General features: G+C 34.0%; 3 protein-coding genes across 7 annotated transcripts; all 3 read right to left on the reverse strand.

Moving 5' to 3' along the window:
• Positions 1–284: 284 nt before the first annotated feature.
• On the reverse strand, positions 285–1126 carry LOC141670593 (glutaredoxin-C6-like). The gene has a single exon (XM_074476527.1). The coding sequence runs from the start codon at positions 1002–1004 to the stop codon at positions 576–578; it is 429 nt and encodes a 142-aa protein (XP_074332628.1). The 5' UTR covers positions 1005–1126; the 3' UTR covers positions 285–575.
• Positions 1127–8827: 7701 nt separating this feature from the next.
• LOC141673266 (TMV resistance protein N-like) lies at positions 8828–10189 on the reverse strand. The gene is made up of 5 exons (XM_074479996.1): positions 9884–10189; positions 9628–9715; positions 9315–9510; positions 9072–9237; positions 8828–8887 (listed from the first exon to the last, which is right to left on the reverse strand). The coding sequence occupies exons 1-5, from the start codon at positions 10187–10189 to the stop codon at positions 8828–8830; spliced, it is 816 nt and encodes a 271-aa protein (XP_074336097.1).
• On the reverse strand, positions 9768–19395 carry LOC141671256 (TMV resistance protein N-like). 5 transcript variants are annotated; one of them, XM_074477428.1, is made up of 8 exons: positions 19040–19395; positions 15462–18715; positions 14186–15287; positions 13655–13948; positions 12475–13563; positions 11597–12257; positions 10318–10656; positions 9768–10169 (listed from the first exon to the last, which is right to left on the reverse strand). In XM_074477428.1, exons 2-6 carry the CDS (start codon positions 15962–15964, stop codon positions 11691–11693), a joined length of 3555 nt encoding a protein of 1184 aa, XP_074333529.1. In that variant the 5' UTR covers positions 15965–18715; positions 19040–19395; the 3' UTR covers positions 9768–10169; positions 10318–10656; positions 11597–11690. The 5 variants fall into 5 exon arrangements, with proteins under 5 accessions (XP_074333529.1, XP_074333532.1, XP_074333531.1 ...); XM_074477431.1 differs by having other exon boundaries at positions 15462–15803; positions 17374–19395; XM_074477430.1 differs by having other exon boundaries at positions 10356–10656; positions 15462–19395.
• Between the last annotated feature and the right edge of the window lie 7005 nt (positions 19396–26400).

The raw sequence follows: 26400 nt of genomic DNA on the forward strand, positions 1-26400 counted from the left end.
AAGAATTCAACACATTTGATTCCATCGAAATCAATAGAAAATCAGTCAATTTGTTCTAAAGAATAACAAAGAGTACAATAAGTTTGTGACCCAAATTTGCATAAACAAAGCAACCTTTTCAGTCAGAAAAAGAAACTCAAGAATATGCTTCCTTTCACTATTGTGTATTTTGTGTGTGCATAGATGCATATCAGATATATTTTGATTTTTTTGACAGTTAAACGCATTCAAACTCTCTGCAAGGAGACGGTGAGTTTTGAAGCTTAAATTGCAATGACATAAACTGAAATGTTATGAATTGAAAGACTATATTACATTTTGAAAACAATACAATAACATTACAATCTAATACTTCTTTTTCAATGATCAAAACAATTCATTAAGTGAAAACCAATTAGGCCAAATCACAAAATCAACAATTTTGATCAACATTTTTTTTTGCTAACAAACATATAAAGCATAGACTAACAATTAAAGGACGGAACCTAATTATTCCCCGTCTCCTAAATTTATTTAATTCTTAAGACCTAAATAATAAATACCATAATTAAAACAAATTAATTACCATAATTCCATTACAATACCATATTCATTTCTCCAAGGGCACCAACTTCTACGAGCTTAGCAACAAGATGACCACTTAAATGAAGCGCAACAAGGCTCTCGAGTCCACCAACACGAGACCCTCCGATAAACACAACCGGCGCAGCGTCTCCGCCGCGATCACCCTCGTGGACCGCGGCGGAGAGTACGCCGATCTCATCCTCGTCTAACTCAATTACCGTGGGGTGCACGCCAATAGTAGAAAGCAAACGTTTCATAACGTGACACATGCAACATGAAGTACGGCTAAAAATAATAACGGGGTTCTCCGAGATGAGACGTTGGATTCTTGTCTCGGTTGTTTCGGACACGTCGAGAGCGAGTGGAGAAGTGGTGGTGGGGCTGAGTTCTAGCCGGACTCCGCCGTCGGACGGTGGGAGAAAACGCTTGATGCCTTGCATGATAATGAAATAATTTTTTTTTATTTTTTATTTTCCGGTGAGTTGGGAAAATAATAATTAGTGTGAGGGAGAGTGTTTTGATGTCAACGAAGCAAGAGGGGATGGTGGGAGTGTCATTCTTTATACAATGAGAAAAGGTGTATTATTTTGTTTTTTTTGGTGCCATTGGAGAAAAAAAGTGGAGTTCTTACGTAGTTATTTCTCCTCTCAACCGGACTACACCTCGCTTTTTGAAGGGTGATATTTCACGCGCCCATGACTACTGAATTAGTGAATTCATCCGTAAAATCATAAAATTATTTTGTTTGAATTATTATAATTTTTTGCAAAGTAGATCACAGAATGTTAGGTTGTGTTTTACAGAAATTTTCAATTTTTTAAAATAAAATTCAGGTTTTTTTAACATTTTTTTCAAAAAATATTTGTCGTCAGTTCCCGTTAAATCTTTGACATTAATTAATATATTTAAAACATAAATTACCAAATAATGACTATACTTCATGTATATTTTGAAAACAATGGTCAAAATTTCTTAAATTTCTAGTATTTTTTCTGCTTTTAAAATAATAATTTCATCAAATCACTGCCCGTACTCGTACTTTTATTGCCACTAAACAACAATATAATATTTCTAGAAAACACAACTGAAATAATAATCAGTTTATTCACTTTTTCTAATTCAATCAAATGCTCGACTTTCGTTTTATTAACCCCCTCACAAAAGATTTCGAATCAAAATTGGAACAAAAATGTTGACAAAAACATTCACTTATTGAAAAAATCATATAACTGGCGTGATCATGAAACGATTTGTTATTGACACATAGTATTTACACCAATATTTTGAAAGCTCGCTGCAACTCTTCCACACAAAATAATATGTCATTAATTATTTTGAAAATTTAAAAATATATTCACTATTTTGAAAACATTTGTAAAATAAAATCATCATCATGAAATTTACAATATAAAATTATTAATTAGTGAAAACTTAACGGGAGGACAACCATTTGTTTTGCAAAACGAAAAGAAAAGTTGACAATTATTTTAAAATTTTGATTACTATTATAGAAATCCGTATAAATTTCGATCATTATTATGTAATTTACTTTTTTTTATATTATTGTGGTTGTTCATTTTTATAAAGTAACTAAAATATCAACATCATGGTAGTTTCATTCTATCTTATGATTGAAGTAGAAGTTTAAAATAAAACAATTATTTATAGCTTCATCTCGATTAAAACTTTTGACTACGAAAATTTTCCGAATTTAAAAAAATAGTAATCCAGACCTCCAAAAGTGAAAATAACATGATTAAGTGCAACTACAAGCGCGAGAGTGGGGAAAACAATGTGTATCTCCACGTCATAAATAAGCCCATAAACCATTTTCTTAAATTGCTGGCCGAGAATGGGACCAATCACATGTACTCCTGCCTGTTTCATTTATTACCACCTTTATTTAATTGCCTAGTCACACCTCAGCTTACGTAAGTCTTCTCCCCCTCCCTCCTTTACTTACTGGGCCCATCTCTCCTTGGATGACGTGTGCCGTGTGCTGTGTCGGTAACTGAACCCGAACCCCCTTTACTACTTTTTCTAAGTGACATAATCACCAGCAACTCATTTCTCCGTTCTCTTTCCTTGTCATGCTTACGTTTGGTTGTGTTGACTACGTGGCACTTGTTTTTTCGAGAGAACTTTGCTTTGATTTCTGGTGTAGATGTTAGACTTTTGTGCATGGCATGTGGAGTTGAAGTGTGAGTCTTGACTCTCTGATTAGCTTGCCAAACTTGCAGTTCACATTCTTCAAACCAGACCCTAGCTTTGCCGTTTATACGATTAATCGATTATACTTCTCCCTCCTCCGTCCCATTTTAATCGGAGCTGATAAATAGTTCGCTTCATGTACTTTCGTTTCGTATATTGTATTTTCGTGTTTCGTGTTATGAATTCCTAACCCAAACCTGAACCGCTAAGAATTCGTTTCGTATTCGTATACCTTCATTTCGTGTACGTTTCGTTTCGTGTTTCGTGTAATTTAAAATTAATAATAAAAATAAAAATAAATAAATTATGTATTTAAATATTAAATTTGTATTAGTCGAGTCTTAAGTCAATAAGTCATTAAGACTCAAATCTTATAAAATTTAAATTTGAATATATTTTGTATATTTTTTTGTAATATTATATGTAAAATATTATTATAAGATATAATTACTCATATAATCTTGATAAATTTATTTAAATATTTATTTATTTCGTGTACTTTCGTTTCGTGTCGTGTACCCAAGTGTAAACTCAAAATCGACACTAAATTCATCTGTGTACTTTCGTGTTCGTGTACTTTCGTGTCCGTGTACCAAAAATGTCAAACAAAACCCGTTATTTTTGTGTCGTTTTTGTATCGTGTTATCGTGTCGTGTACGAAATTGTCGGCTCTAATTTTAATGGTGCATTTTGTAAATTTCATTTATATTAAAAAATAAAAAATATATTGTTCAATTTCTCGTTCTCACACAATAATATAACTTATTTTTTATACATTACATTAATTACATATACTTCAACAAAAAAATAAATATACACAAAAACTATAAAATAATGTGCATTTTGAATTTCTATACAAGGACATTTATGAGTACGGTCTTTTAGTTAATAATAAAAATTGAAATTATAAAATTTGCATGAATCGAAGAACATGACAAATATTTTGAAATATTTTTATTTTGCAAAGTGAGCTATTAAAATGAGATGTAGGCAGGGAGTAGATTGTCCAAACCTAGTTAACTTAAGTGATTAAGAACACGAAAATTTAGGGATAACTCTCTCCGTTTCGAAATATAATTTTTTTTTAATTCTTTACGCATATTTTAAGGTGCAGTCAATGTGGTATAATATAAGTTTGTCGTAAACCAGTCTAGCTTATGAAAATGCAATTATGAGGGTCAGGATTTACAAGATGGAAAAGAATGAAAACTGAGTCGGGAGAAAGAAAGGATGAATGGAATTGTATAATTTGTGTAAAAAGAAAAATAAAATGTGGTAGGTCCAAAGAGAAGCACCATGACATGGGAGAGGAAGAAAGTAAAGAAAACCAAGGGGTTGAAGATGCACCATTGATGGTGGGAAGGTATAATGTATTGCTATGGCTGGTGTCTGCCAATTTACAACTATATTATTCTTTTTCCTTTCCTTTTCCTTTTCTCAAATCTTACATCACCACCATCACTCCATCATCCTACCTCTCCTAGCCATAAAAATTACAGTAAAACCATACCACCTTCTATTTAAATACTAACATATATTCAGTTTTCGTTAAAATCTCGACTGATATTCAAAAATCACTAAAATTTTATTTTCCAAATCTGGTTACCAAATTTTTCTCAAATTTCATGAGTCTAAGAAGTGTATAATAATTTTCAATTTTTTTAAAATTCTGATTCCGTTGCTAAAATTTCAAAAATACGTTATGTTAGGTTGTAAAACAATCAATCTCAACATCATACGTAAGGAGCATAACGATGGGCAGTGACAAATCAATGTACAATTGCCTGCAATAAAGTGTGTTTATGTACAAAATAAAATTTTATACAATTGAATGAGACGGAGAAAGTAAAATGCAACAAAATCAAATCGGCCAATTATATATATATATATATATATATAAATTATCCACAGCCAACTTGATTGGGATACACCAGCCGCAATATTACATTGCGGGCTGCAGCAATTTTTCATTGCGGCGGGTGAATGCATCCGCAATAAAACAATGCAGCTGTTGTATGATATTCAACGGTGGTTGGGGATCAGTTCCGTATAAAATAATCATCATGCATAGCTTCACCTGCTCATAGATTCAATGGCGTTCCAAGTCTCAGCCTCCTGTTTCTTGAATCTCTCTTCTTGCTTTACCCCAAAGTTAGGGGGTCCAATAATTCACATTTTTTTGGTAGTGGAATATCTCACTATTCTACTACTATAGCCAAACTTAACTTTACTGCCGTTCTTTTTTATTCCACGACCTCCTCAAAAAGTTTTCATATATTTAAATTAAATAAATTATTAGTGAATTGAATCAGAATTTTAAAACAGTTTAAATTTTAAAAAAATATTGCCATAATTCATGATATTCTTCCAGTATCCTTAAATCAAAATTATGTTAATTTTATATTTCAATTTTTTTACTAATATTTGATTTTCTACCCGTTATACAGAATAACGAATTTAGCCTGTCTTAGTTTCACCCATCGTTATAATCGTACGATACCGAACATGTTAAACGACGAAAAATGAATCAATATTTTATTTATGTAGTTGATGTAGAGTAACATTCAAGCTTTTTGAATGAATTTTTGGGTATGATGAATTAGCTGGGATCACACACCTTTAGAAAAGGAGTTTCAATATTCTACTAAGAAGTATTTGTAAACGACATATAATATTAAATTCAGATCCCCACAAATAATTTAACCAAATAAAGACAAAAGTCATTAGTCTAACAATAGCCTAATACTTACTCAATTTGTCCATATTTTAACCTCAAATCATGCAGATCTTAGAACTTCACATGCCTGTATACTGTATACTGTATATATGTGTACTATAATATATGCATACGTGTGAATTACTCCAACAAAAACAACATTAAATTCAACTACTAGTTTTGATTAGGATAATTGAGTGGAAGCTTTTTAGCTGGTAAAACTCAATTTAACAGGTTCTTTGACCTTCGAACAAGTTTTTTAACTTTCCGATTATATTAGAAATTTTTTAATGAAAAAGAGAAAAATATCTTAATTACATACTTAGTGGGCTTACATGAATATCTAGGATATTTTTAACAGCATAATGTTAATTATTTAAATAATTTCTACAATTATAATAATATCCCTCATATATTCACATTAAAAAAAACTCTTTCTTTCTGCTCATCTAAATTAAGTTAGATGAGTACGTAGCATCAAGTTCATAAAAAATTTTGGACAGGTAAAATTTGGATGTTTTTCTTATTAACTGGGTGTTGAGAAGAGTTTACCATAGTAGCACAATATCCCATTATCATGATCCCATGCTTAAATATGTGCATTAACCTGGAATTAAACCTAGTATCATGATATTATTTAAAATAGAGGGTAGCTTCTTACATTTTCTTCATTGTCAATGGCTCTACTCGATCATTGTAATCTCTGTTCTGTGTAGACGATGAATCCCAAGAATTTGCATTATCTGTTGATTCAGTTCTCTCATAAATTTCCTGTTGATTCAGTTCGCGTAGAAGTTGCATTGTAAGAAATTATATTTCGAGCTGCTGAAAATTCAGTCCTATCTGATGACTGCTGATGGATGTAAAATCTTCAATCAGTTTATAGATGTGAGTGGTCTTGTAGAGGAGATAAAACAAGTTGTACAATACTAACTTACTGGCTTCATATGATCATTTACACAGGAATTTGAATTTAAGTATTCAACTATTCAAAGCATTCAAAATGACAACAAAGTTCATAATAGTCGTCTATCATCTAGGCTCCTCCAGATGTACTCACGTGAGAATTGATTATAGGCCTCTCAATGTCCATGAACAACATGCGCAGCTGCAACTACACTCTATGTATATTTCTCCCACACCTCTATCAAACAATTAACAGAGAATATTCATGGCTATCCATTTCTGGGGCGGACTCACAATTGTAAAATTATCACAAAATCACAAAGTTCAGTTATCCTATTATTTCGAAATCGAACATATACAAAAAGCAAGTAATAACCATATATTTTATTTTTTTGACAAAATGCATGAAAGTAATAACCATATTAGTTTACAATGAAAAGTAAAAGATCTAGGTGCAATATCTTTTCTCATTTTCATCTTTTCCGGTTTTGTAACCTAAAACCACCGATTATGATATGATCGAACCAAGGTATATGATATAGAAGACGAAATCAATGATTTAGTTACGGTTGCGGTTTTCGATTTTCGAAATCGAAGAATTACCTATACACTCTGTTTTCCCTAAATTACTTGATTGATTGACTAAACCAGTCAGGTGGTTTACTAATCCATTCAGGAAAAACTGATAACGAAGCATAAATTTTAATGTACTGTCCGAATGAAGAGCATATCTATAACATCGACTACCTAAACAGTTTGTCCACATCTATATCACACATGCAGGCTTAGATATAATTTAGTTCCCTTGCTTTTACTATAAAGACGCCTAGTTCAACCTTTTCATATATCCTTTTATACAACAAAATGGTTATCCAAAATTTAGTAACTACATGAAATCCATTTATCTTAAATTTAACTACTGTCATCAATCACGATTACTTGAATTTATCTGTTATGAGCTTTAATGACAATATTATAGAATGACTACCCTAAAAGAAACAATGTTTGGCTCACGTTGCTATGATCAGAAAAAGTTTGAGATTAACCAAACCTGAAATTTGAAAATGTATGGTTGCACAGACGAGAAGCGACTTCCAAAATGAGGTGTATTAGTAAGAGGAAGATCTTCCAGGCCTTGAACTTCTGTCAAGCGACTACACCTGTAATGTTTAATTCCTCCAACTGCTTCATATCGGATAGATTTGGTAAATCTTTTTATTTCCGTACAACCTTCAAGGTTTATCCATTTTAAGTTAGGAGGAAGTTCTGCAATGTACAACAAATGACCACAATCTGCAAGAATAAGAGTCTTCAGTGATCTAATCTAATGCCTCTAATTGATTCCGGTAACTTAGAAATATTTTGTCCCGAAGCATAGAGCTCCGCCAGGGATTCAGGTTTCCCAATTCAACAGGCAGTACTTCAAGACTGGTGCAACAACTAATATCAAGATATTTCAGAGCTGTCAAGTTGCAAATGTAATCTGGAAGAATTTTAAGGTAGTAGCTATCTCTTAATTCCAGCTTAACAAGTTTATAATTTTAAGATACCTAGAGCCCACGCTTTGAGCTCTCTTAGGGATTTAATGTTTCCCAATTCTATAGGCAATTCTTTCAAACCACCCATACCACCAATATCTAGAATTTATAGTGATCTCAGGTCACAAATGGTGTCCGGAAGACTTTCAAGGTTGTCAGAAGTTAATTTCAGCTCAAAGAGATTACTAAGACATCCTATCGAATCTGGGAATTTGCAAATATTTAAATCATCCGCATTGAGCCTAACCAAGGATTCAATATCCCTTAAGTTTTTAGGAACTTCTTCAAGCCTATGGCAACATCCTATGTTAAGACTTATCAGCGCTTTCAAGTTGCAGATGCTGCCCGGAAGACATTTTAGGTTCTTACACCACCGCAAATTTAAGGAAACAAGCCTCACAAAACTTCCAATTGATATGTGGACCTCATCCAAGCTACTACAACCCTCCAGATTTAAAATTTCAAGACAAGGCAATTTAGTGAAGTCCGCAATTGTGGTTAAATTTTCAGAATGCGACATGTCTAGTGTCTTTAACATTTTAAAAACCCGTGAAGCCTGTGACAATGAGTGCATCCAGGTGAAATTAAATCAGTTATGTTTATATATTTATCATATATGCAAGAAACGTACAATCAGTACTAACCATGTTTAGCTCCCACATTGTTCTCATTTCGCTACCAGGCAATGCAAGGAAAACAACTTTTTGCCGATCAAATTCAAAAGGTAAACGCTTCAATTGACAACCCCACCAGTAGAGCCACCTCAAATCCGTAAATGTTTGCTTAAAGCTTCCGGTGAGATCCATATTTTTAAGGTAAAGAAATCTTAATATACACATCCTTCTGAATGTTTTGGCTGCATAACTGTTTCTTACTTAAGATTCTGATAGAATCATAAATTGAGTGTGTTAGCAGAAGTTGCTAGGGATGATACCTTTAATTGCTTCTGTTCCTAACACGCACACATTTCAATAAGAAAAGTCAATGACCAATGTTTCTAAAAAAGTTTATGAGAGAAAAAATTATATACATATTTCTATAATATGGAGATGTCGATGAGTAACATCATAATATCTCGAAATTTTGTAGGAACCATCGCATGAATCTGAAACCATTGTGGGATATATTGAATTCACCTGGTGCTTCTTCAGTACATTGTTAATATCTTTTGATCGCCACAATCTACTATATTTTCCAAGCTCGCCAAGAGAGTTTTTAGACACAATTTTCCTCCCCATGATATGAAGCAGATCGTGCATCCCTAAAACATTTGTTTTACTGACCGTAAGTAAACTTCTGTTCCTTAAAATGTCGATATTATGATTGAGGAATGTATAACAAGTTCCCATTACATCAAGTCCAGTTTCTATCTCGTATACGATGAAAAACAAACAATATCTAGAAAAATATCTTGCAGCATAGGGTTAACCATTTTCAACGCATCAAAGCTAATCAACAGTATTTTCTCAACATCGACAATAGAAACTCGTCTTATATTGTCGATGAAACATCTCCATCCTTCTTCAGATTTGTTAAGCAAGGTCGAGCTACAAACCTTAACAGCCAATGGAAGACCTCCGGTACATTATAGTATTTTTTCAGACAATTCGACAAATGTGTCAGATATATCATTATCTCCAAGTGCATGTGGGAAAAAAGGTGGCGGGACTCGTCAACTTCAAGTTCACTTACCTTGTATTTGGCTTCTACTTTGATTGAATCCAATAGATCTCCATATCGCGTTGTTATTATGACTGGCTCCCTGAAGCAAATGGCCCATCTAAAAATTCTAGGGGCATTGTACTGTCTAAATCATCAATAACAATCCGAACTTTTGTTGAACAAATTCTAGCTCTTATCAACTCAATTCCTTGGTCAACATTAACAATAATAATGTTCCTACATTTAAGAACATCATTGATAAGTTTCTGTTGTAAATATGCCACACCTTATTTTTTGTTTCTGAAGCCTCCCTAATGTTTGGTAGGAAGTAGCTGCCCTGGAAACGGTGGTAGTGTTGGTTAAACACAACTTTGGCAAGAGTTGTTTTTCCAAGTCCACCCATGCCATGTAAACCAATCCTAATGACACCTTTTGTGACATTACTCAACAATGATGTTATGTCTTCAACACGATAATCCATCCCAACCGGATATTTGGCAACATCCAAAGTCGAAGGATTTATTTCATGCAAAATCCTATCCACAACTTCATGGATTATATCAACTTGAGACCTGCGGTGCAATTTATTCATTGTAGTTCAGTAATCAGATGAATATGGAATAAATATTTTGTTCAGAAATTAGGGGAACATACTACTTAAACTCTTTCCCAGCCCAATTTAATTTCAACAATCAAGTAATTCTAAAATTTTTTACTCACATATCTTCATGGACATGGTATCCCGAAAAGTTCCCCACCTTCGTCAGTGTAAATAGCCACTTATCCAAACTATCCCTATCATATCGAGATTCACGCGTGTTAAAAGCTTCACTAAAACTCCCCGTTTATTATCGCACAGCCCATGGTTCAATGTTGTAAAACACAGGAAGAACCAATCTATCCATCGATTGGCAACAACAGAGGATCTCCATGAGTTCATCAAGGCACCACTCGGAAGAAGCATAGTTTTTGGAGAGGACAACAATGTAAGTTTTGGATTCATGTAGAGCTTGGAGCAAAGCTTCTGAGACTTCTCCGCTATGTAGCTCAGGATCATCCCTAAATGAACGAATACCAGTGTGCTTTAAAAAGTCGAAAAGATAATCAGTAAATGTGTACCTTGTATCTATGCCTCTGAAGCTTAGGTTCAGACAATAGATTGTACAACTGTTAAGATTAATATAGCATATTGAGGAAAGAACAGTCCGAGTGATATTAATTCAGGGAAGCTTGTATTTTAAAATGAAATTTCTTTCCTCTATCAGACAATTATTTACATCTTTCATTTACTCATTTATCTTCTCAAAATGAATATGTTCCATTCAATCCAATGCTAAATGCAAACTATATATCATAATTTTTATATGTTTATTCGGGCTAAGTACAAATTGCACTCCAATGCTACTTGCAACCAAGCGATTCCAAATATATTCAACTTTTTATTTAACTCTTAATTGATTGATCAAGCAGCACATGATTTGCAGCTATGTAAACTTACACATTCTGGTTCTTATGTGGTTATCTTTGATATTTGTTTTTGATATTTCTTAAAGATTGATGATCAAGGTTCCTCTGACAAATTTTAGTTATAAACACGTCTTTAATTTTAAACTTCCGGGGACTAGTTGTTAAATTAACAAAATCTGTATCTTAAAACCCTCTCTGTTCGTTCAGTTGCCAAGAATATCTCACTTTCAGAAGTACTGTACACACACAGTAACAACTGCAAAACCGTATTACTACAAAACCTAAACCCTAAACCTTAAACCTAAGAGCTTAGTTCTCTGTTTCTCTCTGCATCATCTGCTTGAAGTGTACGAGTTTTTAATATTTCTATAATTTTCAATGCATGTACATAGATATGCTGTGAGTCTGGACGAACAAACTATTTTCTCAAGTCATCAAATATTTAAGCATACACCCTTAATAGGGTGCGTGTTAGGGAAATACACGAAATGTGCATATCTCGATTAGAGTATTTATATCCTCCGGGAAGTACCTGTTTATGAATATGTGGAACATATACTCCGCTTCTATCAAATTTAGCATTTTCTTGTTCATCCGTTTCTTCAAAGGAGAGCCTTTTGCCACTTTCATAATGAAAAGTGTTTAGATTGTTTAGAGGGGCAGCTTCTTTCTTCTTCTGCACTGACAATGGTGATCTCGCACTTGTCAATCACTGCAGTCTCTGTTTTGTATAGTAGATGAATCCCAAGAATTGTCGCATCTGCTATTAATTCGGATCCCCCAAAAGGAGTGGAATCGAAAACAAATATGATTGGAGCTGCCGTGAATTTAATTTTATCATCACTATCTCTCAATGAGAAGACTGATTTTGGTACTATATCCATACATGAGAGATGGTCATAATCTTCATCATCATAATCAGAAAAGGGGAGATTACCTCTGTCGCTCCATGCAAAATTATTTGTGGTAGTCATGACAGAATAAGAGGCTCTTTGTAAATTCAAAGCCTCCATGTGTTCAAAGCAGAGAACCATTCCCAAAAAATTGTGTGACACATTTGGCGGCAAATGTAAATACACTGTTGAAGCAGAATTACTTGATTGACTAATCCAATCTGCTGACTGACTAATCCAATCAGGAAACACTGATGATGGAGCGTAAATTTTTATGTGTTGCCCGAATGAAGAGTAAACCTGTTGCAAAGAGATGCCCTTAAATCAATTAGTCAAATAATATATTCAGGCTAATACATGCATTAGTAGGAACATGTTTTTTTTCAGAAAAAATATTAGGAAGATATCAGAACATGAAGCGGATATCTTAAGACTAAATATTTCGGAAAAGCACCCTATAAGAAACAAGGTTTGGCTTACTAATCTATGAACATAAAGAGTTTGAGATTAACCAAACCTGAAAAAAACGTTTTGTGAAAGTGTTTGCTAGCAAAGATGAGTTGCAACCTCCCATATGAAGTGTTTTAATAGAAGTCAGTTCCTCCAAGCCCTGAATCTCTGTCAAACCACTACAACCTGTAAGGTCTATCTCCTCCAGCTGCTTCATATTGGATAGATTTGGTAATCTATCCATAGACGTACATCTTTCAAGGCCTATCCTCTTTAAGTTAGAAGGCAGTTCTGCAATGTTCAACAAATGACAACAATCTGCAAGTATAAGAGTTTCCAGTGATCTTATGTGTCTGATTGATTCCGGAAAATTTGAAATACTTAGTTTCCCAGCATATAACTCTACCAGGGATTCTAGGTTCCCCAAGTCTATAGGCAATACTTCGAGACTAGTGCAACCACCAATATCTAGATTTTTTAGCGCTCTCAAGTTGCAAATGCTATCTGGAAGATTTTCAAGGTTGAAGTTATTTCCTAAATCCAGTTTAACAAGTTTACTAAGATGTCCTATTGATTCCGGTAATTTTAAAATGCCTAGCGCGCCCGCTTTGAGCTCTTTTAGAGATTCAATGTTTCCTAACTCTATAGGTAATGCTTTCAAACTACCCATTTCACTCTGCCCTGTACAACCAATATCTAAAATTTCTATTGACCTCAGGTTGCAAATGGTGTCCGGAAGAGTTTCAAGGTTGCAGTTATAATGTAAATTCAGGTTAATAAGATTACTAAGAAGTCCGATCGAATTTGGTAATTTGCAGACACTTAGATCCTCTGCATCGAGCTCAACCAAAGATTCAATGTTCCCCAAGTTTATAGGAATTGCTTGCAGCCCATGGCAACATGTTATATTAAGACTTTTCAGTGCTTTCAAGTTGCAGATGCTGTGCGGAAGACATTTTAGGTTCTCACAGAACCGCAAATTCAAGGAAACAAGCCTCTTTAAACTTCCAATTGATATGTGGACCTCCTCCAAGCTACTACAACCCTCAAGATTTATAAATTCCAGGCAAGGCATTTTAGTGAAGTCTGTAGTAGTAGTTAAATCTTCACAATTCGACATGTCTAGTGTCTTTAACTTTCCAAAAACATGCGGAATCTGTAAAAACGAGAGAAATTGTGAGCAATTTATCAGACATGTTAATACTATTTATCATCTTATAAGCAAGAAACACAATAATAGTACCTACCATGTTTAGCTCCCACATTGTTCTCATTTTGCTGCGAGGCAACGCAAGGAAAACAAGTTTTTGCGGATAAAATTCAGAAGGCAAACATTTTAAAGGACAACCCCACCAATAGAGCCATCTCAAATCTTTAAATGTATTTGTTAAGCTTCCAGTAAGATCCACATGATCGAGGTAAAGAAATCTTAATCTACTCATCTTTATGAATTGTTTGGCAGCAAAACGAGTTCTCACTAGTGTACAATTAATCTGCAATAAGAAGTTGCTAGGGATGATACCTTCAATGGCCTCTGTTCCCTAACGCTCGCGCATCCATGTCAATGAAAAAAAGTTAATGACCAATGTTTTTGAGTAAATTTAAGAGATAGAGAGATTACTTGTGCAAATGGAACGCATAAAATCATTTTGTACAAGTATATATTCATATATCTATCTATAAGGAGAAGTTCATGAGTAATATTATATCATTTATATATTTATATAGAACCATCATATGAATCTTAAACCAGAATTTTATATAAATATTAAAATCACCTCTTGCTTCTCCAACACGTCGTATATATCTTGTGATCGCCACAATCTACTATGTTTTCCATACTCGATAGGAGAGTTGTTACGCACAACTTTCCTTCCCATGTCGCGAAGCAGATCGTGCATCCTCAACCTATTTTCATTATCTATAGTCAGTAAGCTTCTTTTCTTTAAGAGGTCAATACCATGATTCAGGAACTTATAACAAGTTTCCATTATTTGAACAACCTCTCCTTTCTCACGCCCGACAAAAAAACAAGCAATATCTAGAAAAATATCTTGCATCACAGGGTCAACCAATTTCAACGCATCAAAGCTAATCAAAAGTATATTCTCAATATCAACAATAGAATCTCGTCTCAATTTGTCGATGAACCATCTCCAATTTTCCTCAGATTTGTTAAGCAAGGTCGAGCCACAAACCTTAAGAGCCAACGGAAGCCCTCTAGCACGTTCTAGAATTTCTTGCGACAATATGCTAAATGTGTTGGACATCTTAACATCTCCTCCGAATGCATGTTGGCAAAAAAGTTGATGTGACTCAGCATCACCCAGTTCATTTACCTTGTATTTGGCTTCTACTCTAATTGATTCCAAGAGATCTTCATGTCGCGTTGTAATTATGATTGTGCTCCCGAAAGCAAATGGCCCTTCTAAGAATTCTAGTGGCATTATGCTGTCCAAATCATCAACAACAATCAGAACTTGTGTTGAACAAATTCTAGCTCTTATCAACTCAATTCCTTGGTCAACATTGTCAACAATAATGTTCCTACATTTAAGAACATCACTAATAAGTTTCTGTTGTAAATATGCCAGGCCTTTTCTTGTTTCTGAAGCCTCCCTAACGTTTGGTAGGAAGCAGCTGCCCTGAAAACGGTGGTAGTGTTGATTAAACACAGCTTTGGCGAGAGTTGTTTTTCCAACTCCACCCATACCATATATACCAATCCTGGTGACACCTTTTGTGACATTGCTCAACAATGATGTTATGTCTTCAACACGAGAATCTAGCCCAACTGGATATTTAGCAACGTCCAATGTTGAAGGATTTATTTCGTGTAAAATTTTATCAACAATTTCATGGATAATATCAATTTGAGACCTGCAATGCAATTTTATTTATTATATACAGTATCTGATCTTTGTTAAGTCATCAGATGAATCTGGAATATATATATTTTGTTCAAAAATCAGGGGAATATATACTACTACTTCAATTTTTTCCCAATGCAATTCAATTTCAACAATTACAGAAAATCTAAAGATGTTTACTCACATATTTTCATGGATACGGTATCCCGAAAAGTTCCCCACCTTCATCAGTGTTAAACGCCACTTATCCAACCTATCCTTATCAAAACGAGATTCATGCGTGTTAAAAGCTTCACTAAAACTCCCAGTTTGGTATCGCACAACCGATGGTTCAATGTTGTAAAACACAGGAAGAACCAATCTACCCATTGATTGACAACAACCGAGGATCTCCATGAGTTCCTCAAGGCACCACTTGGAAGAAGCATAGTTTTCAGAGAGGACAACAACGTAAGTCTTGGATTCATGTATAGCTTGGAGCAAAGCATCTGAGATGACTTCTCCCCTGCGTAGCTCAGGATCATCCCTAAATGTTCGAATACCAGTGCGCTTTAAAGAGTCGAAAAGATAATCAGTGAAAGTGTATCTTGTATCTATGCCTCTAAAGCTTAGGAAAACATCCCATTGAGTAGGATTTGAAGTTGAAACAGAAGAAAGCGGATTCTGAGTATGACTTGTAGAAGCCATTATTAATTCAGAGAGCAAATTGTAGAGCTTTAAAACAGTGGCTAAAAACAAGTTATAAGATTAATAACTACAACTTGTACCTATTAATTTAACTGGATAACACTAGATATTTCATCATATATAATCTTTCAAGAAGCTACTAAACACCAGCTTCAGAAATCATAAAAGAGTGTTCTTGAATAAACATGATAAAGTCATTAAATCAAGTTTACTTAACAAGACCATAATATTTAAAAAGCAAATATAGAGGTCAAAAAAAGGTAGCTGGAGAGAAATTTACATTGAAAAAATGGGATCTTTTGCAGAAAAAGAAAGTTGGAATACTGTATATTGAAGAAAGAACAGTTTGAGTGGAAGAAAAAGGGAGTGGGGTGGGGGGGGGGACTAAATTTTACAGGCTGTATGAGCCCCATCAATGTCCCAAAAATCAAAATTTTAAATACGTGCCAAAATTCAAAGAAATTTATATTTAAGAACGAAATGATTAATAATTAAGTACTAAAGTTACACGATGACGTTATTGATAATGCATAGTTTACATGATACCTAAGTTGCCCATATAGATTTGTTGCAGGGGAACGGAACGTTGTTCTGAAACCAGTCAGAACTGAAATGTCTGAAAAGAACATTTCACAATGTATCTGATAAGGATGTCAATAGTTTTCTGTTCCTAGTAAAAATATGATAGGGATCAAGTACTAACATCCTTATGGGCGTCGAACAGGGTGTAGAACTTGTATATAAAGCCGAGGTTAAACAATGGGAATAGTCTAAACCCAGCAATTATCAGAGACAATGTAGAGATTAAAACAACCTCTACATCAACTTTAGAGAAGAAAATGGGTTCAACTAAAATGTTTAATAAATTTCATGATGTGAAGGCAGAATTATCTGAACATATCTTTAATTTGCAGGTACTGCAGGAAACTTTAAAGGATATGTAATCTAAATCATCACAATCTTGTTTTCTACTCTCAAACTATAAACTTTGTGATTTCTTCTCACAGTAATTTAGCTAGAAACTGGTCATGAAAGTTCAATACAAGTCCCCACTTCAAAAAACAAAAAAACAAGCACCGCTAATTTATAAAACGTAATTAACATCAATTTCAGAAGGATTGTCTAAATTAGCTATCGGTTTAGGTCCTCCTAAACTGAACCGATATACTCTGATGGGCCATAACTATTGACTTCGAGTTTCCAACCTAAATCATACTCCAGAGAAAATTATAGATCAATCATCATGTAGGTAAGAGATAAACCAAGTAAATTCTTATGAATTTAATAGTATTATCTCATGAAATGCAGGTGAACATATACATGAATATGCTATGACAAACAAACTCTTATCTCAATTATGTTTGAAGCATTCAAAGTAGAGACATAAAACTATACAAAAGTCGACTTACTCAAGTGTGCATGCTTTATATTTCCCTAGCGTATGCTACTAATACTTATCTACCTTTGGGACTCCTCCATATAAAATTTCATGTTTTCCATGTCCATCAACTCCATCCGGATATCATAACTGCTCTCTATATGTTTCTCCAGGAGAGATTTGAAGATGGAACGTCGGTTTATGCAGGGGTGAAACAAATGATTTGTGTCAATCAAGCAAAGCACTTTCTTGTTCATCTATTTCTTGAGATAAAGATCCAGTTCTTGCACTTCTCAAATAACTCAATTGCTTAGAACGTTAGAGAAAGCCGCGGTTTTTGTGACTTTTAAGATGTTTTGACGGTTTTAAAGAATGTATCGTTTCTTCATCTACATTGACGATGGTGTTGTCTCACTCGTCTATAATTGTAACCTCGGGTTTGTATAGTAGATAAATCCCAAGAAATTCTGCTTTTCCTCCTAGTACAGCACTACTTTGAGTCTATGACCAAATAGAGCATTACTGTTTTCTAAAAATTCTAGAGGTGCTGTGAATTCAATTCTATCATCACCGTCTGTGACCTAGAATTTTGTTCTTGGCACTATATTCATACACGAGCAATCGTTACTAGCAGCATACAAGAATTCAAACAAAATCTCATCCCTGAATTCTAAATCAGCTGTGGTGGTCTTAACAGAACAAACGCCTTTTCCACTATCACATTCTCCAAGGTTTTAAAGCAGAGAATCTTTGCCAAAAAGTTGTGCGATACATTTGGAAGCAAATCTAAAGACACTAATGACCCTGAATTACTTGATCGACCAATCCAATCCTGACCAATCCAATTCGTGAACACTGATGATGAACTGTAAATTTTATGACATGCCCAAATCCAGAGCATATCTGTTGCAAAATAAAACCCCAGAAAAAGTTAATCAACACATGCACAAAAGCAACTCAGTCATCGTTGAGTAATCAATACTCTTCTTTATTAATAAGGGGAAACACTCTTTCGGTAGAACAAAATCCGCTGACATTCTTCAGCCTTTACAAAATCCACTCCCGGTTGGAACAGAAGTGTTTGGTGGCGCCAATATCCACCACCCACTTAGCTTTATTTTCGATCATATTCACCTCAGAAATAACAGCAGCAATGACTTCATTTTCTTCGGCTAGATGTGCTTGGGGTTTGTTGTTCTCATGCTTTGTAGGATTCATTTGGGCATCGGCACGTTGAAGACATTGGTATGCTTTATGTCCATAGCAGCCTCCGCCCCTATTCTTTTTCTTTCAATTTTTTTTTCGGTCCTGATTTGTTTTGATGGACTCCAAGCTTTTTCTGGTTTTGTTTTCCTAGAATTTTTTTGTTGTACCTGTCATTTATAGAAAACTCAATAATATTAGCTTTAACAGAAAATTCATTACCAGTTGAAGAACCTTTATCCTTTAGTCCGCTGGCTTCTTCAATTTTCATGTGGCTGATTAGTTCTTGCAGAGACATATCCCTCATTTTGTATTTGAGTAAATTTCGGAAGTTAGACCACAAATCAGGAAATTTTCGATGAGGACATTTGCTTGCAATACTTCACACATTTTGGTGCCTTCTTTTATCATATCAGCTACTAGATTTTCCAAATTGACTTGGCTGACTTGTTATTAATAAACAAATTAAATTTGTGGTTTGTCATATGACTTACCAATTGACCTCTTGCAGTTTTGTGATCTTTATCGTACTTCAGTTTTTTCTGGGTCTGAACTCGACTCCAAAACAGTTACATCTACAGCAGGTGTAACAATGGTTGAAGATACCTGAAGATGGTCATTAAACAGAACATAATCAACTTCAAGCTGTTCCAAATCCAAGAAAATTAGCATTCGTTGAGACCATCACTTGTAATTAGCGCCATCTAAAGGTTCCATCTTCGATAGATCAAGAAGAAGTTTATTGAATGATTGGGCCATCTTGGGAGAATGAATATATCAATAACAACGAGAGTTTTCATTTCTAAATTGAAGGTAGAAAGTTCACTGATATAAACACGAAAGAGAAAGAAAAAATAAACAACAAAAAATAACGTTGTGGCGTGATAGAGATCACTGCGTTAAAAGTAGACCTGGCAATATGGGCCCAAAACCATATATTCAGTCCAAACCAAATCAAAATTTAAAATTTGGCCCAAAAATAAATCATACATTTTATTTGGATTTGGTTGGTTTCAAAATCACGTATTTCTCTTAAATATGGGCCTAAATATGGATCAAATGTGTGATATTCATATTTTCAGAAACAGACTTCGAAGACCTAAAGACTCAATTGACATTCAGCTAGCAAAACTGTAACCCTCTCTCTGCACGACTATACACCTGGGTCCTAAAATTATTTTTACACTAAATTAGAAGAAACTTTAATTGATTTACCTTTCATCTTCGAGCAAGATTTGGCTGATTTTGCACCGTATTCTCAAGCTCAAGTTGATTCTCTGGTATGTATCTACAAACACCTAAACATACATAGAGACACACATCTTCACTTTTTCTGTTTGACGGAGTTATTTTTAATATTTGGGTATGTTGAATTTATGTATATGTATGTTCGATTCATGTATGTATGTTTAGGCGTGTTGGTCAAATTGTGTACAGTGTACTAATTGTGATAGCGTATGCATATTTGTTTATATTTCATGGTATGTTTATGTATATGTTATTATTTGGGCAGTCTAATTCTATTGTACATATCTATATTTTTTTTTGTTTTTTGTTGGTTTGATGTAGATTTAAAGTTATAATGGAAGAAGAACAAAGTTCGACCACTAGTAGACCTACAAAAAGGTTTAAGAAATCTACGTCAATAATTTGGGATTTATTTGATAAGTTTACGGAGAATGGAATACAAAAGTCTAGGTGTAAAAAATGTGATCAAGTATATATAAGTGAACATGGTACCTCAAATATGCGAAAGCATATATTTTCAAAACATGGAGAAGTTGTGCCTGGTGATGAGCTTGAAATTGTTCCTTTTGAGCAAAGTGTTTATCGTAGTCTAATGGGAAAATCAATAGTACAACATAATTTGCCCTTTAATTTTGTTGAGTATGATGGAATTCGGGAAATGCATAGGTACTTAAATCACAAAGTACAAGACATTTCGAGAAACACTATAAAAGCTGATATCTTGGATATATATAGGATTGAAAAGAGAAAAATGAAACAAGAGTTAGAGTTTTTATCTGGGAGAATATGTCTTACATCTGATTTATGGTCTTCATCAACCATGGATGGGTACTTATCTCTTACTGCACATTTTGTGGATGAAAATTGGGAATTGCAGTCAAGGATCTTAAATTTAAGATTTATGCCTCCACCACACACTGGACAGTTATTGGCAGAAAAATTTATTAGTTTGCTTAAAGAGTGGGGAATTGAGAGAAAGGTGTTTTCATTGACTCTTGATAATGCTTCTGCAAATAATTCTTTCATAGAGATTTTAAAAAGTCATTTGAATATGAATGGTGTCTTGCTTTGTGATGGGGATTATTTTCATGTGCGTTGTGGTGCACACATCTTGAATTTGATAGTTCAAAGTGGCCTTAAAGTTGTAGATGATTGTGTAAGTAAAGTTAGAGAAATGGTAAAATATGTTAGAGGAGCAAAATGAAGGATGATAAAATAGGCAGAATTTGTTAGTCAACTTTCAATTAATTGCAAGAAGAAACTTTCTCAAGATGTTCCAACAAGATGGAACTCTACTTATGTTATGTTGGAGAGTGCATTGCAGTACAAGGTTGCCTTATCTCAGTATGAATTAGTAGATAAAAATGTGGGTTATTTAACAGATGAAGAATGGGCCAAAGTTCATAAAATTTGTCAATTTTTAAAGCCTTTCTATGATATCACAGTTTTATTCTCGGGAAGTCAATATCCAACTTTTAATCTTTACTTTCATGGAGTGTACAAGATACAGTCACTTATTAGCAATGAAATGCAAGACGAGGGTAGTATTTTATATCAAACGACATTTGAAATGAATGAAAAGTTTAGGAAATATTGGAAGAATTATAGCTTGATATTGTCATTTGCTGTAATATTGGATCCTCGCTACAAGTTAAAGTTCGTGGAGTATGTCTTTAGAAAGATCTATCCTACAAATTATTCTGAAAAAGTTAGACAAATCTATGAGAAGATGGAGGAGCTTTACTTGGATTACTATCGAATATCAAATATTTCTTCAACATCCATCACTTCTTGTCCAAGAGTTACTAACGAAGACCATGATGAAGAAATGGATGATATAGATGTAAGCTTTTTCTTTGATCTTAGTGTTCATTTTATATATTTGTATATGTGCTTTATTCTTATGCTAACTTTGTTTTAATATTGTAGGAGTTTGAATCAATTTTTTGTCAAAATGACTCACAAAATGAAACTAAATCACAACTTCATTTGTACTTGGAAGAAAGTAAATTGGATGCTAGAGTGAAACTTGATGTACTTTCTTTTTGGAGATCAAATAAAAGCAAATACCCCATTTTATCTGCTATGGCACGAGATATTTTAAGCATGCCAATAATTACTGTTGCTTCCGAGTCTTCTTTTAGTATTGGAAGTCAAATTATTAGCAAGTATCGTGGTTCTATTACACCGGACAATGCAGAGGCGTTATTATGCACTCGCAATTGGTTATATGGGGCTAAAGGTAAAGTTAATACCATTTTAATTTGTTGCATTATTTAATTTCAATTACACATTATTTAGTTTTCAATACACATTATAATGTAATTATTGTAGTTTTTGGGGATGAAGAAAGTGATTTGGAAGATTCCATTGGCGATGTTGAGAAGCTTGTACTTAGTTTGCAGACTCCGGAAAATTGATGTTTTATTTCATTTGCTATTGTAAGGTAATATGCTTATTTACTGTTCTGTTCTATGGTAGAAACATAGTCACAAGTAGCAACTCCTGTGATTTGCTATTTAATTGCTTGGTACCATTGAATACACTGGCCACTGTGTTACCTGTTGATTAATGGGTCTGTTGATTAATGGGTGCATCCTCTTGAACCTCTGGCAGAATAATATTTTCTATTTTCAGTTTAACCTTTGTAGAACAAACTGTTGGTGTAAAACTATAGCTGTTGTGTTTTATGTCCTAGGTGTGCACAATTTAAATTTTTGTAAAGCCTTCTGCAGCATCCAAAATGCTTATATGGTTTCTCAAATTTTTCTATTCTTTTACTGAAATGTGTGTGATCTTGTTTTGTTGCTGCTTCTATTTCAAGTAGTTTCTTTACTCTTAAGTCACAACCATGATGCTCTCTTTTACTTTTTGCTAATTGAAAAAACTTTTCTACACTAGCTAGAACCATCAACCAGCTCATTTGATCACTGTGCATATTGTTAAATAGTTTAGATTGTTTTTTAGATTGTCTCTATCTTTTTGGTATTAAGCACTGATCTTATAATTATCACTATATTCTTAGGTTTTGCCTTTTTATCTTCCAGATATGTACTACTACTAAGGTGCTCATCATATTGACTAGAGAATCAAGATGAAAATAGAGATACAGAAAGGGGTCGACAACAAGATCAGATACTCAGATAAATATGCAGCAGTTCCCAGTGCTGCTTTTAAACGGAGAGAGTGTTGGTACTTTTATTCCTTTGTACCGTGTGTGAAATATGCAATATCAAAATTGCATCAGCATCCAACATTGGTTAGTCATATGGTATTATAGCTTGATAAGATAAAAGAGCATGTGCTTGTGCTTCTATGAAGTTCAAACTTTCGGAGCTCTGTTTGCTATATGGCTTTATTTGGCAGGTTCAGGTTCATTTCCCACTGTATTTCTGCCTTAATTTGTTAGCAAATGTAATTGTTAGCTGGTGTAAATATGTTGAGATTGATCCAACTTAGTCAGAGAGCCCTGATTATTGTTTATAATCATTAGCTCATTAACATCCATATACCTACTTTACTAAAAGCCAAGTAGAGTTGATCAGCAAAAAAATTTACTACTATATATTTAACCATAAAGAAATATATATTTTTAAAATAATTAAATATATTAAACAATGTTAAATAAAACAACTAAAAATTGATTGATGGAGATTTTAATTTTTTTATAAAAATATGGATATCCAAATTTTAATCCATAACCGTATAAAACCAAACCAAATTATAACCATATTTGATACAATATGGTTAAAATATGGTTTTGGTTCATAAACCGGTCCAAATCCATTTTAATGAGTTAAAACCGGTCCAAATCCATATTCCGCCAGGTCTACTTAAAAGCATAATTCGCCTTGATCTAGGTGCGATCAAAACAGGCGTCCCCCAAGGGTTACACAGCTCTCCTTCAAATCATGCACTCAATTTTAAGGAGATGGAACGCAGCAATACCTCATAACCATAACTGAACCAGAAGAACACAACGTATATATATTTTTTAATAAGACGAAGGACAAATTATTATATCAAACCTCAATCAAATCAACCAGTATATAGTCTAAAGACAGAAGAGTAACTTATAGAGAAGGAGGTAGAGTAATTTAAGAAGACGTTACAAAAATATTTTATTAGACGTTGGAAAAAAGATTTACAAAGAATTAAAAAGATTCTTCCTTTGCATTTTCTTATTTCTTGCAAAAGTAATAAACTGAAATGTTACCAAGTCTTCTGCTGATGACTTCTAAACTGCATGACACACTATATTATGACAAACTTTATCTGCAGGAGACATCTGAGGGTAGATTGCCGGTTTATGTATGAAATTCGTAGGCTCAACAGAATTAGTTAAAGTGCAACTGTTCACGAATGAGACAGTCTCTTTTGTCTTAGCAAATGAGACAGGCTGTATCTAAATGAGACAGATACTATATATATTCAGCCAAATATAAATTGTAGAAATATAAACATGCAATGCTGGAAATATGTTAAGGCAAGAACACCAAATCTTTTCACTTGGTTCGGCCCCTATACCTAGTCTATGGCCTACATCCAAGTCCCCATGCCAACTAGCATAGAGAAAGTATTATATCCACTTAAATAAAGTACTTACAAACTTTTCTTGATTACAATCTTGGCCCTGAATGAAAGAACCCTCCCTAGCACACAGCTACCTAGCACATAGCTACTTGGCCTTGATCTTGTAATCAATATTCCCACAACCCGGGACAAGTGATACAATACACCTTTCTTTCAAATACAAAGATAATAATATGAAAGATTACAACTCGACTATAAACTCTTAATTAACTGGATAATCAATGAATGTAATTAAGAGGATGTTTTTCTCAGAAATATATAAGATGGAAAGTGTAGAGAGTTGTATTACTGGAAACCATCAAGTCGAGTATATATAGAAAACACGTAACGGATATAATGTATTTCAAACTCTTTTGAATATAATAAAAGATAAGATTAGGTTTGAAATATTTGAATGTGTAAAACAAGTAATCCATTAGTTTGTTTCTTCAAAGAGATAAACCTGATAAAGATTGAATATTTGAAATAGGTTAGGTTTATCCAAAATAGAGTTTGTTTTGAAAAGATAAGTCAAAGGTTATCCAGTTAACTAAGTTAACATTTAAACAAAACTCTAATACTTATCTAACTAACTAACAATCTGATTTGCTGTAGACTTCTTCAATGCATCATCAGAAATCACGGATTAACATTCTCCCCCTTTTATGATGATGCCAAGGGTAAAGAAGTGTTATGCTCCCCCTATAAAAAAACACTTTAATCTCCTGTTGCAATATGTTAGATAGTAACAGTGTATATATGCAACAATCAGTTGGTAATCATGAGAATATGCAAATGAAACATATGACTAATCAAATGAGACAGGTAAACAAATGGGACAGCAAATAAGATTAAAAACCAAGATTAAAAACCAAGCACCCAACAGTACTTAAAGTTATAAAACCTTAAATATTTAATCCAGCACATAAACCAGTGCTATCCAAACAAAGCAATATTAAAAACCAAGTCTTAACCAACACACACAACACAAACCAGATAAAGCGATCGTCTTAAACAAACACATTAAAAATTCTCCCCCTCAACATCATAAAAGGCGGGTAAAGAAACTAGTCAGAATCATCAACATCGACAGGAGCAGAATCTCGAGTCTTTCTCTTTCCCTTGTTGTGGTAAACTGGAGGATCACCATACTCGGAGAACAGCTTGTCTAACTTGCCTTCATCTGGAGCTTTCCCATCCCTCTTGCGAAGCCATTCCAAGATATATGAACGATATTCAGCACGAGTCATCCCAAAAGCTTCGGGTGGAGGAACTGCAGGCAGGGGCAAAGGAGAAGTAATCTCGGCCAGAGTCATATCACCAAGCCAATCCTTTTTCTGGTGCCATGGCATGCTACGAGTAGAGACCTGCTGAGATATGTACTTGGTTTCTGTACCAAGTTTATAGAAGAGCTTGACAAATTCTTCCTCCCAAGCCTTTGCAGCGGTAACCATCCCCTCATGAAGCACACTAAACTCAAAATCTATAGCCCTACTCACCTTCTTATCATGGACATGTAAAATCTCCAACTTAGCATTTATTGATTCAAGAGAAGCAGTAACAGACTTATTAAACATCTCATAGGAGGCACGCATCATACTGACTTGTGAAGTCAGGGATGCCAAGGACTCGATAGAAGCAAACTGAGTTTTAAGAGATTCCAAGAGATTGTTGTTTTCAGAAACTTTTGACAACAACGATTTCAATAAAACAGAGTCCTCTTGATCAGGATCAGACAGATAGTGAGGAGACTCAGGAAATGAACCAAACGACTTATGACCCTCACAAAAAATAAGAATACCAGACTCAATAATCTCAATATTATTAGCAGACATGACAGACATATCAAACATAGTAGACATTGACTCAGTGTTATCATCATCAGAAACGATAGAAAAATTTCTAAAGATCTTTGTCAACAAAGCAAGAAAGGACAAGTACATAGACTAATGAGATGCACAATGACTCATGTATTTGATAATCAACGAAGCAATATCACAAGGAGTTTTAGTCATGAAAATCGAAATTAAAATAA

This window comes from Apium graveolens, chromosome 7, assembly GCF_009905375.1.
Source record: "Apium graveolens cultivar Ventura chromosome 7, ASM990537v1, whole genome shotgun sequence".
NCBI classification, from domain to species: Eukaryota; Viridiplantae; Streptophyta; class Magnoliopsida; order Apiales; family Apiaceae; genus Apium; species Apium graveolens.